Source organism: Gorilla gorilla, chromosome 2 (genome assembly GCF_029281585.2).
Source record: "Gorilla gorilla gorilla isolate KB3781 chromosome 2, NHGRI_mGorGor1-v2.1_pri, whole genome shotgun sequence".
NCBI classification, from domain to species: Eukaryota; Metazoa; Chordata; class Mammalia; order Primates; family Hominidae; genus Gorilla; species Gorilla gorilla.
The window spans coordinates 131604364-131620420 of NC_086017.1; the positions used below are offsets into that span (position 1 = coordinate 131604364).

General features: G+C 40.8%; 2 protein-coding genes across 2 annotated transcripts in view; one reads left to right on the forward strand and one right to left on the reverse strand.

Annotated features, from left to right (window-relative positions):
- The window catches only part of RABL3 (RAB, member of RAS oncogene family like 3), a 55904-nt gene extending 50451 nt beyond the window's left edge, over positions 1 to 5453 (reverse strand). The window contains exon 1 of the mRNA XM_004036145.5: positions 5234 to 5453. Coding sequence (XP_004036193.3) covers positions 5234 to 5279 — 46 coding nt within the window. The 5' untranslated portion in view covers positions 5280 to 5453. The remainder of the gene's footprint in view (positions 1 to 5233) is intronic.
- The window catches only part of GTF2E1 (general transcription factor IIE subunit 1), a 40576-nt gene continuing 29911 nt past the window's right edge, over positions 5393 to 16057 (forward strand). Inside the window, exons 1-2 of the mRNA XM_004036146.3 lie at positions 5393 to 5566; positions 13281 to 13758. Of these exons, the coding sequence (XP_004036194.1) occupies positions 13311 to 13758 (448 nt within the window). The 5' untranslated portion in view covers positions 5393 to 5566; positions 13281 to 13310. The remainder of the gene's footprint in view (positions 5567 to 13280; positions 13759 to 16057) is intronic.

Below are 16057 nucleotides of genomic sequence, written 5' to 3' on the forward strand. Positions count from 1 at the left end.
TTCTCACTTAATTTCATACATTTGATCTTCCATCACTGATACCCTTTCTTCCAGTTGATCAAATCGGCTACTGAAGCTTGTGCATCGTCACGTAGTTCTTGTGCCATGGTTTTCAGCTCCATCAGGTCATTTAAGGACTTCTCTACATTGGTTATTCTAGTTAGCCATTCAGCTAATCTTTTCTCAAGGTTTTTAGCTTCTTTGCAATGGGTTTGAACTTTGTCCTTTAGCTCGGAGAAGTTTGATCATCTGAAGCCTTCTTCTCTCAACTTGTGAAAGTCATTCTCCATCCAGCTTTGTTCCGTTGCTGGCGAGGAGCTACGTTTCTTTGGAGGGGGAAAGGCGCTCTGATTTTTAGACTTTTCAGCTTTTCTGCTCTGTTTTTTTCCCCATCTTTGTGGTTTTATCTACCTTTGGTCTTTGATGATGGAGTCATACAGATGGGGTTTTGTTGTGGATGTCCTTTCTGTTTGTCAGTTTTCCTTCTAACAGTCAGGACCCTCAGCTGCAGGTCTGTTGGATTTTGATGGAGGTCCACTCCAGACCCTGTTTGCCTGGGCATCAGCAGCAGAGGCGGCAGAACAGCGAATATTGCTGAACAGCAAATGTTGCTGCCTGATCATTCATTCCTCTGGAAGCTTTTTCTCAGCGGGGTACCGGGCCATGTGAGGTGTCAGTCTGCCCCTACTGGAGGGTGCCTCCCAGTTATGCTACTCGGGGGTCAGGGACCCACTTGAGGGGGCAATCTGTCCGTTCTCAGATCTCAAAATCTGTGCTGGGAGAACCACTACTCACTTCAAAGCTGTCAGACAGGGACATTTAAGTCTGCAGAGGTTTCTGGCTATGCCCTGCCCTCCGAGGTGGAGTCTACAGAGGCACACAGGCCTCCTTGAGCTGTGGTGGGCTCCACCCAGTTCGAGCTTCCTGGCCTCTTTGTTTACTTACTCAAGCTTCATCAATGGCAAGCGCCCCTCCCCCAGCCTCGCTGCCACCTTGCAGATCTCAGACTGCTGTGCTAGCAATGAGCAAGGCTCTGTGGGCGTGGCACCCTCCGAGCCAGGTCAGAGATATAACCTCCTGGTGTGCTGTTCGCTAAGACCATTGGAAAAGCACAGTATTAGCGTGGGAGGGACCCGATTTTCCAGGTGCTGTCTGTCACTGCTTCCCTTGGCTAGGAAAGGGAATTCCCTGACCCCTTGCGCTTCCTGGGTTATGAGATGCCTCGCCCTGCTTTGGCTCACACTCAGTGGGCTGCACCCACTGTCTTGCCCCCACTGTCTGACAAGCCCCAGTGAAATGAACTTGGTACCTCGTTGGAAATGCAGAAATCACCCGTCTTCTGCATCGCTCACGCTGGGAGCTATAGACTGGAGCTGTTCCTAATCGGTCATCTTGGAACCGCTCCCTTAATTTTAAGTTCCTTGAGGGTTCTTGTGCAGCTTTTTTATCTTTAGTATTTAGATCAGAACCTTAATTAGTATTTATTAAAAGTTTCCATATTATTCCAAAATCTTCAAAAACATTTAAAGTATCTCCATAGTACTTCAGAGAGTAGGCATAAAAATTTACTTAATCATTCTTCCATTATTATTAGATATTTAGGGTGTTTTGAAATTTTTGATATGCTAGTGAAAGGTTATTTCTGTTTAAACCTTTGTTTAAAATTAAAATTATGTCCTTAGTATACCTTCCCAGGAGTAAACTCAGTACTTAAAAGGAAACATTTAAAGTTCTTGATATGCATTGAGAAATAACTTTCATGGGGTTATACTGCCACCAGCCATACACTTGAGCCTGCAGGTCTTGTTGCACCTCAACAGTATCATGTAGTTGGCTTTTCATCTTTGTTAACCTGATAAAGGAATAAAAGTGACATCTTGGCCAGGCGCGTTGGCTCACACCTGTAATCCCAGCACTTTGGGAGGCTGAGGCAGGCAGATCACGAGGTCAGGAGTTCGAGACCAGCCTGGCCAAAATGGTGAAACCCCGTCTCTACTAAAAATACAAAAATTAGCTGGGCGTGGTGGTGGGTGCCTGTAATCCCAGCTACTTGGGAGGCTGAGGCAAGAGAATCGCTTGAATCCAGGAGGCAGAGGTTGCAGTGAGCCGAGATTGCGCCACTGCACTCCAGCCTGGGTGACAGAGCAACAATCCGTCTCGGTGGTGGGGGGCAGTGGGGGAGTGACAGCTTGCTTTAGTCTGCATTTCTTTACTTTCTGATAAAGATCAAAGATTATCATTATGATTATTCTGGCAAATCAGTTGTTTTTCCTCTCATAAATTCTCTGTTGATCTACTCTGTACCTTTATCTACCAGGTTTTAGTGTCATTAATTTACATGAGCTCTTTATCTATTAAATATATTAATCATTTTACGTATGTGTAATTGAATCAAACATTTTCCCAGGCTTCCCTTTTATTACTTTTTTTACATAGAAACATTTAAGATTTTTAAATACTCAAAATTATATTTGTCATTGAATTTACTGCATTGTGTCTAATATCTGTAACTTTTAGGATGTATTGTTGATTCTGTATTTGTAAATAGGTTTGTTTATGTTCAAGGAATGCATCTATCCACTTAATTATCAGCTTGATGCAACACTTGAGGCCTAGTTTAGCTTACTTGTGTTAGGGTAAACATTTCCAGGCAGTAAAATTGTATAGCTCTCCATGAATTAACTGCTTTGGGTGATAAGTATTAGCTAACAAGGGATGAAACCCTAAACAGTAAGAGCAGTTGAAGTGCTAGGGAATAATGGCGAATTTCATTTCTTTAAGAATTTTGGGAGATTCTGATTCTATGTTTTCACCTTTAGAACTAAATTTGATCAAAAGAATGCACTTGATTTGCTTGGGGGTAAAAAAGGCCCAATATAAATAAATGTCAGCTCCAAATACAGCTGTTTGGTAATATGTTAAACTAGTCCCTAATCTCTGAAAGAAAGAGAAAACCGTATGGTAGTGAGACTTTCAGGGTTCCTTACCAAATTACCAAATATCTCAATAGGATAGAAAACAAATCACCAAATATCAACTCATTCTTTTTATTTTTTTTCTTGGAGACAGGGTCTCACTCTATCACCCAGGCTAGAGTGCAGTGGCACGATCCTAGCTCACTGCAGCCTCAAATTCCTGGGCTCAAGTGATCTTCTCACCTCAGCCTCCTGAGTAGCGGGACTACAGGTGTGCACCACCATGCCCGGCTAACTTTCTGTATTGTTTTTGGTAGAGAGAGGGTCTTGCCATGTTGCCCAGGCTGGGCTTGAACTGAGCTCAAGCAATCCACCCGCCTCAACCTCCCAAAGTGCTGGGATTACAGGCTAGAGCCACCTTGTCTGGCTAAGTCATTTCTTTATATATTTGTGAAACCCTCAAAATTTTATGAGGGAAATGGCCTTTATTTAAAAATAAACTTTCAGGTTTGAAAGAAAGGCTGAGGAAGTGTAAAAAGTGCATTCTAAACTGTCAGACTGTGTACTTTTAAATCGCAGTTAAAAGGAGACTGACAAAATGACCTTTTAAAAAGATAAAAAGACAATAACTAACTTTGCACATAAAGGTTAATATTAGTGAATGTGTGACAACATCAATCACTTTCCTGGCCATCACAGCTGTGTCTTCTGCCTTACAACTAAACCATAACGGGGAGGGGGGCAGTAGGGAAGCTTATAAATTGCTTTTGTGTGATTACTTTTCCACATTTAATGTAGCTGCTAATTCTATCCCTGTTATATGACGCATTAATTCCACAGTTATAACCCCAGAACCTAATACAGTGCCTGTTGGAAAGAAAATAAATTGACTAGTTGCAGCAGTTTGTAATATGAAGGGATTGTTAGATACAATAGAAAATGGAATTATAGAGGACACAAAACACCCACTTAACGTATCATGAAGAAGTCTGTTAGTTCTGGATTCTAAATTCTACTCAGTGATACTCTTGCCAAGTCCCTTTAGGCCACAATTACTTTCTTTATCTGTAAAACTGAGTGATTTTATTAAATTAACTTCGGCACCACTTCAAGCTACCCGATAGAAATGAAGTCGACATAAATTGTGATTATGTTCATTAAGTTTCAAAAGGCAACTTTCTTAGGGGAATATTAAATAATGCTCTCTGTAAAATATTTCATAATGCAAATAATCCTCAGGGCAATGTGAAAACATTCTTAACCTATATTTGCTGCCCACAGTTTTATTTAGTTTCTATTAAGTTTTCAAGCCTCTCCACCTCCAAGCATCTAGCACAACGTCTTTGCTCACAACACATGCTCTTAGGCCAACTCCAGAAGAGCGCTTCTATAAAATGCAAGGTCAGCATTTATTGAAGTTACTAAGGAAAGCTGAATTGGGGATTATGGAAGAAAAGATAAGGGCAGTGAGGTGGGAGCTGGAAATCCAGACGCCAGCTGTAGTTCTCAAATGTCCCAGGTGTCAAAAGAATTCTTTTTGCATCCACTGAGATAAAAAAAAAAAAAAAATTTAACACTAGGATTAAATTGGGCTCAGCGTTAAATCCTAGCTGCTTCAGAATAAAACTCTTACTTTAATTTCTCTATTGTACAGTCTAGGACATAACAGGTTTTCAATGAAGATCAAACGAGAACCAGGAAATTAAGCTCAGTTAAGAATAAAACAGGACCACTACCCAATATGTCACTGCATAATTATAACTTAGCGTTTAAGTTCGTGGACTCCGCGTTCAAAAGGATTCTTTCATTTACATCTCTCTGCCTCACTACGCTCATCTGTAAAATGGGATAACAGGACTGTCTCAGAATTAAATGAGTTAATACATGCGAAGCGCTTGCCAGTGCACGTTTCTCAGTGCACGTTTGACTTCCTTAATGAACAAAATCTCTTGAAGGCACGGTCCTACTAACTTCTGTACCCTTAACATAGAACCCCATACAATACTCAATGCCTGCTTTTTTTTTTTTTTTTTTTAATAAAAGAATTGACAATACACTCCAGGCTGGGGTCGCCTGGAGACCGATGCGGAAAGCCGCGAAGGCAAAAGACCCGGGCTCCGCGACCCCCACCCGCGCGACGCCGCCGCCACCGCGTCGTCACACGGAGCAAAGTCCCCTGGGAAGTGTAGTCTTCAGGCCCTGGGAGGGACTTCAGCCACGGGCCGAGGAGCCAGGAAGTTGAGGGAAGGAAGCTAAGGGGAGGGTTACTGGGTAACTCAAAAGTGTCTGGAGCCCCAGAGGTAGGGTAAGCCGCTCACCTGAGTCTCCCAACACCAGTACCTTCACCCGATCCAGGGACGCCATCTTGCCACTGCCTTCCCTGGGTTAACGCCTGTTCCTGGATTGTAAGCCAATCAGAGTTGGGCATGGAGGGCAGAGCCTTCAATTTCATTGGCCACTCGGAGCGTGACTGTCTTGATCGAAGGTTTCACTGAACTCATTGGCTGGTCTGGTAAAAGGTAGCGGAGTGCTTTCCCAGCTGGTCGCAGGAATAGTGCGTTTTCTTTGTCGCGCAAGGGGCGTGGCTCATTTAAGCCGGTAGTTGAAGCGCTGGGGGCAGCTGTAGTGGGAGTGTTCGAGGATTCGCCTTGGTAAACCTTGTTCCCTGTTCCTTGTTCGGAGTTCCCTGGCCGGGCATTGCATTTCATGATTTCTTCTTCCTTTCGCTCCCTCTTAACTATCCTCCCCTAATGAATTACCCTGTTGCCTTGGTCCTCTTGGTCCTCCAAAGAACCATTGACCCCGGAGCGGCCCGTGTGCGACCTCGGGTAGGGCGGGCTTGGCTGCGCCGAGTGTGGCCCTGGACCCAACTGGGAGAGTCCGAGGGAGTTTGGGGTCTCGGAGTCTCGCACTGGGGAGGAGTGCATATCACCGAACGCGTCTCGTGGAGGGCAGCTGGGTCCGGGGGTTTCGCGGTAGTTTGCCGCTGTGTGTGTGAAGGCGTGGAAAGTTCCATGAAATGTGGTAACACAACACCGCAGTTAGATGTGTAGAATCCCAAGTTGTTCTAGAACTGGAGTGGCGATTTACTGAAGTAATCTAACTGGTCTCTTCGCATCCACTTTTCTTGTTTTTTTCTCCACTCTGCAGTCAGTACAATCTTTTAACATCCTGAATTTGATCCACGCACCTCCCGCTTAAAACTGTTTTAAATTTAAGAAGAGAGTGCCCAGTAGCCTGTCCGATTCTACCGTGGAAGCAAGAGTGGAGGAAGTGAAGCGGGGGGAAGCTGGCAAAATGAGCCATGTTGGAACAAAACGTGCCTAGGAGACATATGGAAAGTTTTATGGAAGTACTTGTCTGGCTATGCTAGATGCTGGAAATTAATTGGTGAACAAGATGAAGTCTGGTCTTAGAGATAGACATGGAGAAAGTACAAGAAGGGGGAAAGAGCCATGGAACATGTGAAAGGGGATGATTGTATGCTACTTAATGGGGAGTCTGGGAAGGCCTCTATGAGGAAATATCATTTGAGACTGGAAGGATGATTAGGAGAAGGGGGTTTGGGCTTAGCTGTAGGGGCAGAAGGAACAGCATGTGCAAAGCCTTGGGATGCAGGGAAAGCACATGTGGCTCATGGAATTGAGAATATGCTGGTGTGGCTGGTTATGAGGCTGACAGGGTAGACAGAGGGCAGAGGGTGCCTTCTTTTCAACGTTGTTTCTCTGGCTCCTTGCCTGCTGCACAGTAGTCCTTAAATGTTGATATGATTAAAATACACGTGGGTCTGGGCTGGGGTAGGGAGGTGAGGCTGGGATCTGACTCATGGACTATGGAGATTAAAGGAAGAAACAAAGGTCCTAGGAGGTCCCACACTCAGAAGTCTCCAGAGACCAGCCATACTCCTTCCCTAATAACGCCAGCTGCTATTCGGCTTCAGCTTATTGTTTCCATGTGGGAACATGGGCCCACTTTTTCCTCAGATATTTCCAATTTTGCAAGAGGAGCTGGAAGTTGAAATTTATGTGAACTCTTACAATTTTTAAATGTTGACAACTAATTCAGAAAATTTTTGAAACATTCTTTGGGTGATACAATGCGTGGGGGGCTGCCAGTTTGAGAACTCTTACCTAAGACCTCTAGAGATTGAGTAAGGAGATTCAGCGTGAGTGGGAAGTGATGGAGGAGAGAAGGTAGTGGTCAGGAAGGAGGATTTTAGAATGCAGAGATTTTGAACAAAGTGGCACAGCTTGATTTCATTCCTGACCTCTAGTTTCATTTGTTCAGCTACCTGCTGGGCATATTCAGAGGAATATCCTATGGTATTTCCTCAAAGACACTTCTAAAAGTGATTTCCTCATTTCTTCCTGCTCCTCGTCAGGGGTCACTTATTTCTCATGGCAGTACTTTTCCTAGCTACGCTGGCTCAAAACAGAGAGCTATTTAAGATTTTTCCTACTCTCATATTCTGTATCCAATATATTTTGTTGGATCCTTTTGATTTTTTTTTTCTGTAATAACTTTCATTCATTCTGTTCTCTTCTTGCAATTTTTTTGCCTTCTTAGTTTAGATTTTATACCCCCAATATTCCACACTGCCTCCACCTTCACTCACTTGAGTCCGTTCCTCATATTGGTATAAGAGTCATTTTTCTAAATAGGGGATTTATTATGAATGCCGGTACTTAATTGAACTCTTATGCCAGCCCTGAAAGCAGAACACTTTGCATTAATTATCTCACTGAGTTCATACATTAACTGTGTGAGCAGGGCACCATTAATCATTTTTTTTTATTTTGAGGGTCATGTCCTGTCACCGAGGCTGGTGTGCAGTGGCTCAATCATGGCTCATTGCAGCCTTGACCTCCTGGCTCAATTGATCCACCTCAGCTGGTACTACAGGTGCATGGCACCATACCTGGCTAAGTTTTAAAATTTTTGTAGAGATGGGGTCTTACTGTGTTTCCTAGGCTTGTCTTCAACTTCTGGGCTCTGACAGTCCCCCCACCTTGGCCTCCCAAAGTGTTGCAATTACAGGTATTAGCCACTGCACTTGGCTTAATCACTTTTTATATATGAAGAAACTGAGTCTGAGAATTTTCTGAGGTCAGGGGGGCTAAGAAATACTGGAACTGAGATTTAAACCCCAAAACTGTTGGATTGTAAAGTCCTCATATCACTCCCTTATTTTAGTCTTCACAGCTCCCTAGGGTGTTTTAGGCAAAGGAAACAGGCTGAGCAATAAGTGGCACAGGGACCTCTCCATGCAGGATGAGCATTGGCAGGATATATAATAAGGACTTTTGCTGCATAGTAGAGTCACCTAAAGAGCTTTAAAAATTTGTGTGATGCCTAATCTGGCTGCCCCAGACCACCTGAGACAAAACCTTTAGGAGTGGGGCCCAGGGTCAGTATTCTTAAAACGTTCCCTAGATGATTCTGCCTTACAACCAGGCTTGAGAACTATTAGTCTGGGGCATGGCATGTCTGGGGCAGGGAAGGAGAATACAATAGTAGGAAATAATCCTGGAAACAGGTTATGTTGACATTTTTCTGCTGTTCTTTGTTGAATGTTTCTGAAGCCATATGTTGTGTTCTGACAACTGTTGAGGATGTAAAACAACAAAAAACGAAAACGGGGTTCAAGTACAATGTATAGACCAAACCGAAAAGGGGAGAAAAGTGTGTCCAATAGTATGCTGTGGTACTACTTTGGTGTCGAGCCCAGGTACTTCCCAGGCATCCTTAAGCCCTGGGGTAGCAGGAAGGCTCTAAGTTCACAGATTTGGATCTAGGTGCTACTTTGTTATATCTTACAATATGTAGTCATACCTGAGTATTTATAACCTAAAGTACGTATTTTCTTTTGACTGACTTTTACTTTTCCTTTATTACAGGAAGGGCCTTATATTTTCCCCCCAAAATATATGCATAGATTGGTTATAGATTGGTGTATAGAGTTTCCTTATAGTATGGTACTGTGGATATAAAAATATTTCTTATAAAAAGAGTATTAAATCTGTTGGGTTGATAACCACTGATTTCAAATAAAAGGGTTAGTTGAAACTAGTATTAATAACAGAATATGATTCTCCATTGAAATAGTTCAATGGGATGTTTCTGTTAAAAATTATCCTGTGGAGCCTGGCTAAGATGGTGAAACCCTGTCTCTACTAAAAATTCAAAAATTAGACAGGCGTGGTGGTGCATGCCTATAGTCCCAGCAACTCAGGAGGCTGAGGCAGGAGGATCGCTTGAACCTGTGAGGCAGAAGTTGCAGTGAGCCGAGCTTGCGCCACTGCACTCCAGCCTAGGTGACAGATCGAGACCCTGTCTCCAAAAAAAAAAAAAAAATTATCCTGTGGGCTGGGTGTGGTGGCTCATATCTGTAATCCCAGCACTTTAGGAAGCCCCCAAGGTGGGTGGATCCCTTGAGCCCAGAAGTTTGAGACCAGCCTGGGCAAAATGGTGAAACCCTGTCACTACAAAAAACACAAAAATTAGTCAGTCATGGTGGTGTCCACCCATAGTCTCAGCTACTGGGGAGTTTGAGGTGGGAGGATTGCTTGAGCCCAGGAGGTTGAGACTGCACTGAGCCAAGTCACACCACCGAACTCTAGTCTGGGCAACAGAGCAAGACCCTCTCTCTATTAAAAGAAAAACAAATTCCCTGTGGGCTAGGGAAATTTAACTTGATTTAATCTGTGTGGATAGTCTAGCCATTTTTAGTTTGGAACATGTTAAGTTGATATGGAAGCTGTCCTTCCTAAGCAGTTTAATTATATTCTTATTAATCACAACAACTCCACTGAGGTAGTTGATACTATCCTTATTTCTTAGCGAGTAAAAGGTGGCTTGAAATTGTTTAAGGGATTTGCTCAGGATTACATAGTTACCAAAACAGAGGCTGTGTACTCTGAATTTCAAAGCCCAGTTTTGTGTTCTTTTGTTTTTTTGTTTTGTTTTTTTTTGAGACTGAGTTTCGCTCTTGTTGCCCAGGCTGGAGTGCAATGGTGTAATCTTGGCTCACAGCAACCTCCACCTCCCGAAGCCCAGGTTTTTATTTTATTTTATTTTATTTTTTATTTTTATTATTTTTATTTTATTATTATTATACTTTAAGTTTTAGGGTACATGTGCACAATGTGCAGGTTAGTTACATATGTATACATGTGCCATGCTGGTGTGCTGCACCCATTAACTCGTCATTTAGCATTAGGTGTATCTCCTAAAGCTATCCCTCCCCCCTCCCCCACCCCACAACAGTCCCCAGAGTGTGATGTTCCTCTTCCTGTGTCCATGTGTTCTCATTGTTCAATTCCCACCTATGAGTGAGATATATGCAGTGTTTGGTTTTTTGTTCTTGCGATAGTTTACTGAGAATGATGATTTCCAATTTCATCCATGTCTCTACAAAGGACATGAACTCATCCTTTTTTATGGCTGTATAGTATTCCATGGTGTATATGTGCCACATTTTTTAATCCAGTCTATCCTTGTTGGACATTTGGGTTGGTTCCCAGTCTTTGCTACTGTGAGTAGTGCTGCAGTAAACATACGTGTGCATGTGTCTTTATAGCAACATGATTTATAATCCTTTGGGTATATACCCAGTAATGGGATGGCTGGGTCAAATGGTATTTCTAGTTCTAGATCCCTGAGGAATCGCCACACTGACTTCCACGAGGGTTGAACTAGTTTACAGTCCCAACAACAGTGTAAAAGTGTGTTCCTATTTCTCCACATCCTCTCCAGCACCTGTTGTTTCCTGACTTTTTAATGATTGCCATTCTAACTGGTGTGAGATGGTATCTCATTGTGGTTTTGATTTGCATTTCTCTGATGGCCAGTAATGATGAGCATTTTTTCATGTGTCTTTTGGCTGCATAAATGTCTTCTTTTGAGAAGTGTCTGTTTATGTCCTTCACCCACTTTTTGATGGGGTTGTTTGTTTTTTTCTTCTAAATTTGTTTGAGTTCGTTATAGATTCTGGTTATTAGCCCTTTGTTAGATGAGTAGGTTGCGAAAATTTTCTCCCATTCTGTAGGTTGCCTGTTCACTCTGATGGTAGTTTCTTTTGCTGTGCAGAAGCTCTTTACTTTAATTAGATCCCATTTGTCAATTTTGGCTTTTGTTGCCATTGCTTTTGGTGTTTTAGACATGAAGTCCTTGCCCATGCCTATGTCCTGAATGGTAATGCCTAGGTTTTCTTCTAGGGTTTTTATGGTTTTAGGTCTAACGTTTAAGTCTTTAAGCCGTCTTGAATTAATTTTTGTAAAAGGTTTAAGGAAGGGATCCAGTTTCAGCTTTCTACATATGGCTAGCCAGTTTTCCCAGCACCATTTATTAAATAGGGAATCCTTTCCCCATTGCTTGTTTTTCTCAGGTTTGTCAAAGATCAGATAGTTGTAGATATGCAGCGTTATTTCTGAGGGTTCTGTTCTGTTCCATTGGTCTATATCTCTGTTTTGGTACCAGTACCATGCTGTTTTGGTTACTGTGGCCTTGTAGTATAGTTTGAAGTCAGGTAGCATGATGCCTCCAGCTTTGTTCTTTTGGCTTAGGATTGACTTGGCAATGTAGGCTCTTTTTTGGTTCCATATGAACTTTAAAGTAGTTTTTTCCAATTCTGTGAAAAAAGTCATTGGTAGCTTGATGGGGATGGCATTGAATCTGTAAATTACCTTGGGCAGTATGGCCATTTTCACGATATTGATTCTTCCTACCCATGAGCATGGAATGTTCTTCCATTTGTTTGTATCCTCTTTTATTTCATTGAGCAGCGGTTTGTAGTTCTCCTTGAAGAGGTCCTTCACATCCCTTGTAAGTTGGATTCCTAGGTATTTTATTCTCTTTGAAGCAATTGTGAATGGGAGTTCACTCATGATTTGGCTCTCTTTTTGTCTGTTATTGGTGTATAAGAATGCTTGTGATTTTTGTACATTGATTTTGTATCCTGAGACTTTGCTGAAGTAGCTTATCAGCTTAAGGAGATTTTGGGCTGAGACAATGGGGTTTTCTAGATATACAGTCATGTCATCTGCAAACAGGGACAATTTGACTTCCTCTTTTCCTAATTGAATACCCTTTATTTCCTTCTCCTGCCTGATTGCCCTGGCCAGAACTTCCAACACTATGTTGAATAGGAGTGGTGAGAGAGGGCATCCCTGTCTTGTGCCAGTTTTCAAAGGGAATGCTTCCAGTTTTTGCCCATTCAGTATGATATTGGCTGTGGGTTTGTCATAGATAGCTCTTATTATTTTGAGATATGTCCCATCAATACCTAACTTATTGAGAGTTTTTAGCATGAAGGGTTGTTGAATTTTGTCAAAGGCCTTTTCTGCATCTATTGAGATAATCATGTGGTTTTTGTCTTTGGTTCTGTTTATATGCTGGATTACATTTATTGATATGCGTATATTGAAGCAGCCTTGCATCCCAGGGATGATGCCCACTTGGTCATGGTGGATAATAAGCTTTTTGACGTGCTGCTGGATTCGGTTTGCCAGTATTTTATTGAGGATTTTTGCATCAATGTTCATCAAGGATATTGGTCTAAAATTCTCTTTTTTGGTTGTGTCTCTGCCCGAAGCCTAGGTTTTTAAAGTAAACTACATGCCAATGTGGGCTTTGAGAAGGCAGCTTTCTGGGTCATGGTACGGAAATGAGATACACTTAGTTTCTGCTTTGTCAAGGGATCCAGTATTTAAGAATATTTTGGGTTGCTCTCCCTCCCTCATTTTCTACCTTTTTAAGGACTGGATGGTCTTTTCTTGATTATCAGATTCAATTTTTCAAGGTTGGTAAAACTGTCTGGATCTAAGTATTACTTTCTTTCAGTTTTACAACAGTTAATGATTTTGTCAAACACCCCAGGTGGTGATTACTCATGTGTTTATTGGTTTGTTATGATTTTATTGTGAAAGCATGACTATGTAAAACATCCTAGAATCTTGGTAGAAAAATTTTACTCAAGAAAGGAAACAAAGACACTTTTAGGAAATGCGAACTGCTAGTTTTCTCAGGATTTCCAGCATTCCCAAAGAATAGTGAGCATTTCATGTAGCTTTTTTTGTGTTTCTCTTCTGAAGTAAAGTAGACGTAATATATTGTTTTATAAATAATAAGTTACTTTTTAATCAAACACACTATAGATCATAAAAGTAGCCATTTAAGAAATATGTAAAGCTTTTTGGGTGTAATCTTTTGTGCATTCTAGAGGAAAATCTTGTTCTGCTCTGTTAAATGCTTAGGTATTAGAAATCTTCTTAAACTCTTTGGGTACTTTTCTGGCACAGCAAGGATAGTGGATATGATTACTACGTTCTTATACCTGGCTAATTTTCTATTTTTTTTTGAATTCAGTATATTTAAAGTTGGAGTTCGTTGCTAAAGATGGCAGACCCAGATGTCCTCACTGAAGTTCCAGCAGCATTGAAGCGGTTAGCCAAGTATGTGATCCGGGGATTTTATGGCATTGAGCATGCCTTGGCCTTGGACATCTTGATCAGGAACCCCTGTGTGAAAGAGGAGGATATGCTGGAGCTGCTCAAGTTTGATCGGAAGCAACTTCGATCAGTTTTGAATAATTTAAAGGGAGACAAGTTTATCAAATGCAGAATGAGGGTAGAGACTGCTGCAGACGGGAAAACCACTCGCCATAACTACTACTTCATCAGTTATCGTACTCTTGTTAATGTGGTAAAATATAAACTGGACCACATGAGAAGAAGAATTGAGACCGATGAGAGAGATTCGACCAACCGGGCTTCCTTCAAATGTCCTGTCTGTAGTAGTACTTTCACAGACTTAGAAGCTAATCAGCTCTTTGATCCTATGACAGGTGAGGTTTATCCAGTTTGTGAATCTTTAAAATAAAGTGTGTATTACCTTTTTTCTTAAATTGATTCATCTAATTTTTAAACCATCATATATATTATTATAAAAGTGAATGGATCAGTGTAAATCACAGCATACAGTCAGTCTTACTGTCCTGTTTGGCTGTCGCACTACTTTGAGAAGCCTTTGCAAAGCGTTTCTCCTTTACAAGGGAGTTTCTCACTTATGGCCCTCCTGCCTCTTCCCACCCCACCTTGTTTACAACTGCAGCCTAATCTGAAGGGTTGATTTCTCTACCACTTTGAGGCTGTTCTAATTTTATTTTTGACCTCTAGACAGTTGCAATACAGTGTATTTAAATGCTTTGTTAGTGGAAGTAGAAAGTGGTATCAGGAGTATATAACTAGGGCATATAATCTGGATTTGGGGAAGGCCTCTGGAAGAAGTTAACATTTGAGACCTAAAAGATAGTAAGAGTTAGCTAGATGAAATAAGAGGGGAATTCTTTCCAAGATAAGACATTTAGTGTCCTTTAGATACACATTACTGTTGGAAGAAAATTGTCAACAAGATATATAATTGGCCTGATTTGATTGAATAGTTTTAAGGATTTTTCATAACACAATTTAGAAAGCATGCATTATCTGAAAATACAATATGTCTAGCATAAACATGAGAAACTTTAAAGTTCTGAGTTATATAGTTATTTTATCTTGTTATCTGTTTACACAATAAAAAAGACTAGTTTTGCTAAATACTCGATCAATTTTGTCTTATTTTCTACAGGTAAAAATCTATAGAAGGACTCAGTGCTATTAAATTAGATTAAGTCCCTTTGTTACGGTTGAATTCAGGAGTATAGGCTACTTTTTAGTTCATAAATCTGCTTTTTTAAAAACTTCATCTGAAAGTTTAAACTTTGACCCATGAAATATTTGGTTGTGCAAAATTACAGATTTCTGTGTATGTTTTATTTTCTAATTTTTATGTTATATATGGTACATTTTAAATAATTAAAAAAAATTTTTAAGTGGGAAATAACCCCAATATAAATTAAGATTATTGACAAAAAGAGCCAGAAGCAATCTATGACCTTTTTTTCTTATTTACTGTGAGGCAATGATTTTGGATGAAAACTGATTTAAGGAATTCACAATTGTATTAAACATTTAATTTGTCTGAGCTGAGCTTTTTACCTTGAAAGGGCTCCACAAGGAGGGATCTTGATTATAAGAAAGTCTTAACCATCCTCGGTATGAGAATTGCTTGAGTGTTCTATAGAGGAAGGTTGTAGAATATATCTGGAGCTCTTCAAAATAGACTAGAAAAGTCTCATGATTCTTGCCATTCACTCTAACAGATTTCTTACAGGAGCTCTGGGTTCTTGGTTTTGTAACTCTCTACAGATGTTGGTTTTAACAGTGGAGGCTTCATCGCTCTTGACCACAGTAGAAGGTGTTATCCAGTCCCTTAGAGTAATCTAAAATAACATGCTTCTACTACATTTATTTGTCATTTGAGTCATATTTAATTTAATGAAACTTTCTAAAAGGAGATGAATCCACTACTTATATATCAGTATTTAGGAGACTGATCATGATACTCTTGAATTTCACCTAGATTCTGAATGAAACTAGTTGACTCAATAGATGGCCTGTGGAAGAGATGGCCTAACATTCCATCCAGTACAGTCAAGGTGACTTGAATCAAGGAGTTAGGGTAGAGGGCATGAAAGTATTTTATGAAATAAAGCTAAAACTGAAACAATTGTGTTGTGGCCAGTCTGAACAAAGACTGTTTTTAATGTGAGGGCTATGGTCAGCATGAAGATGAAAAGAAGGGGTGCCTGAGAGCAAGAATAAGTCACTTAATCTTAATGTCACTCAGGGGAGGGTGCCCTGGTCAGCCAACACTAATGCTTAACTTAATTGGCAGTTATGTCCTACAGTAAAGCCTGAGGTATCATGATTAAAAATTTATAATCATTAGGGACCCTCATTCTGAGAACATACTTGCCTTTTTATTGTAGCGTGGCTTTTCATTTAGATGCTCCTTTAAGGAGAAAATGTGCTGATTAGGTGATATTAGGCTCTAGTTTGCCAGTTCTGATGTTTTGAGTTTTGTTTTTGTTTTTTTTTTAAACTATTAATACCCAACAACTTCCTTTGGTCTGTACATTCCTTTTAGAAATCTTTGTGTTTTTCTCTATTATTCTTTCTTGTTTTGCTCGGTATTCATCTCTCTGTCCTCTCCTCTACTCCCACCCCATTATGAAGAAGATGGGCAATAAAAATTTGGTGTGT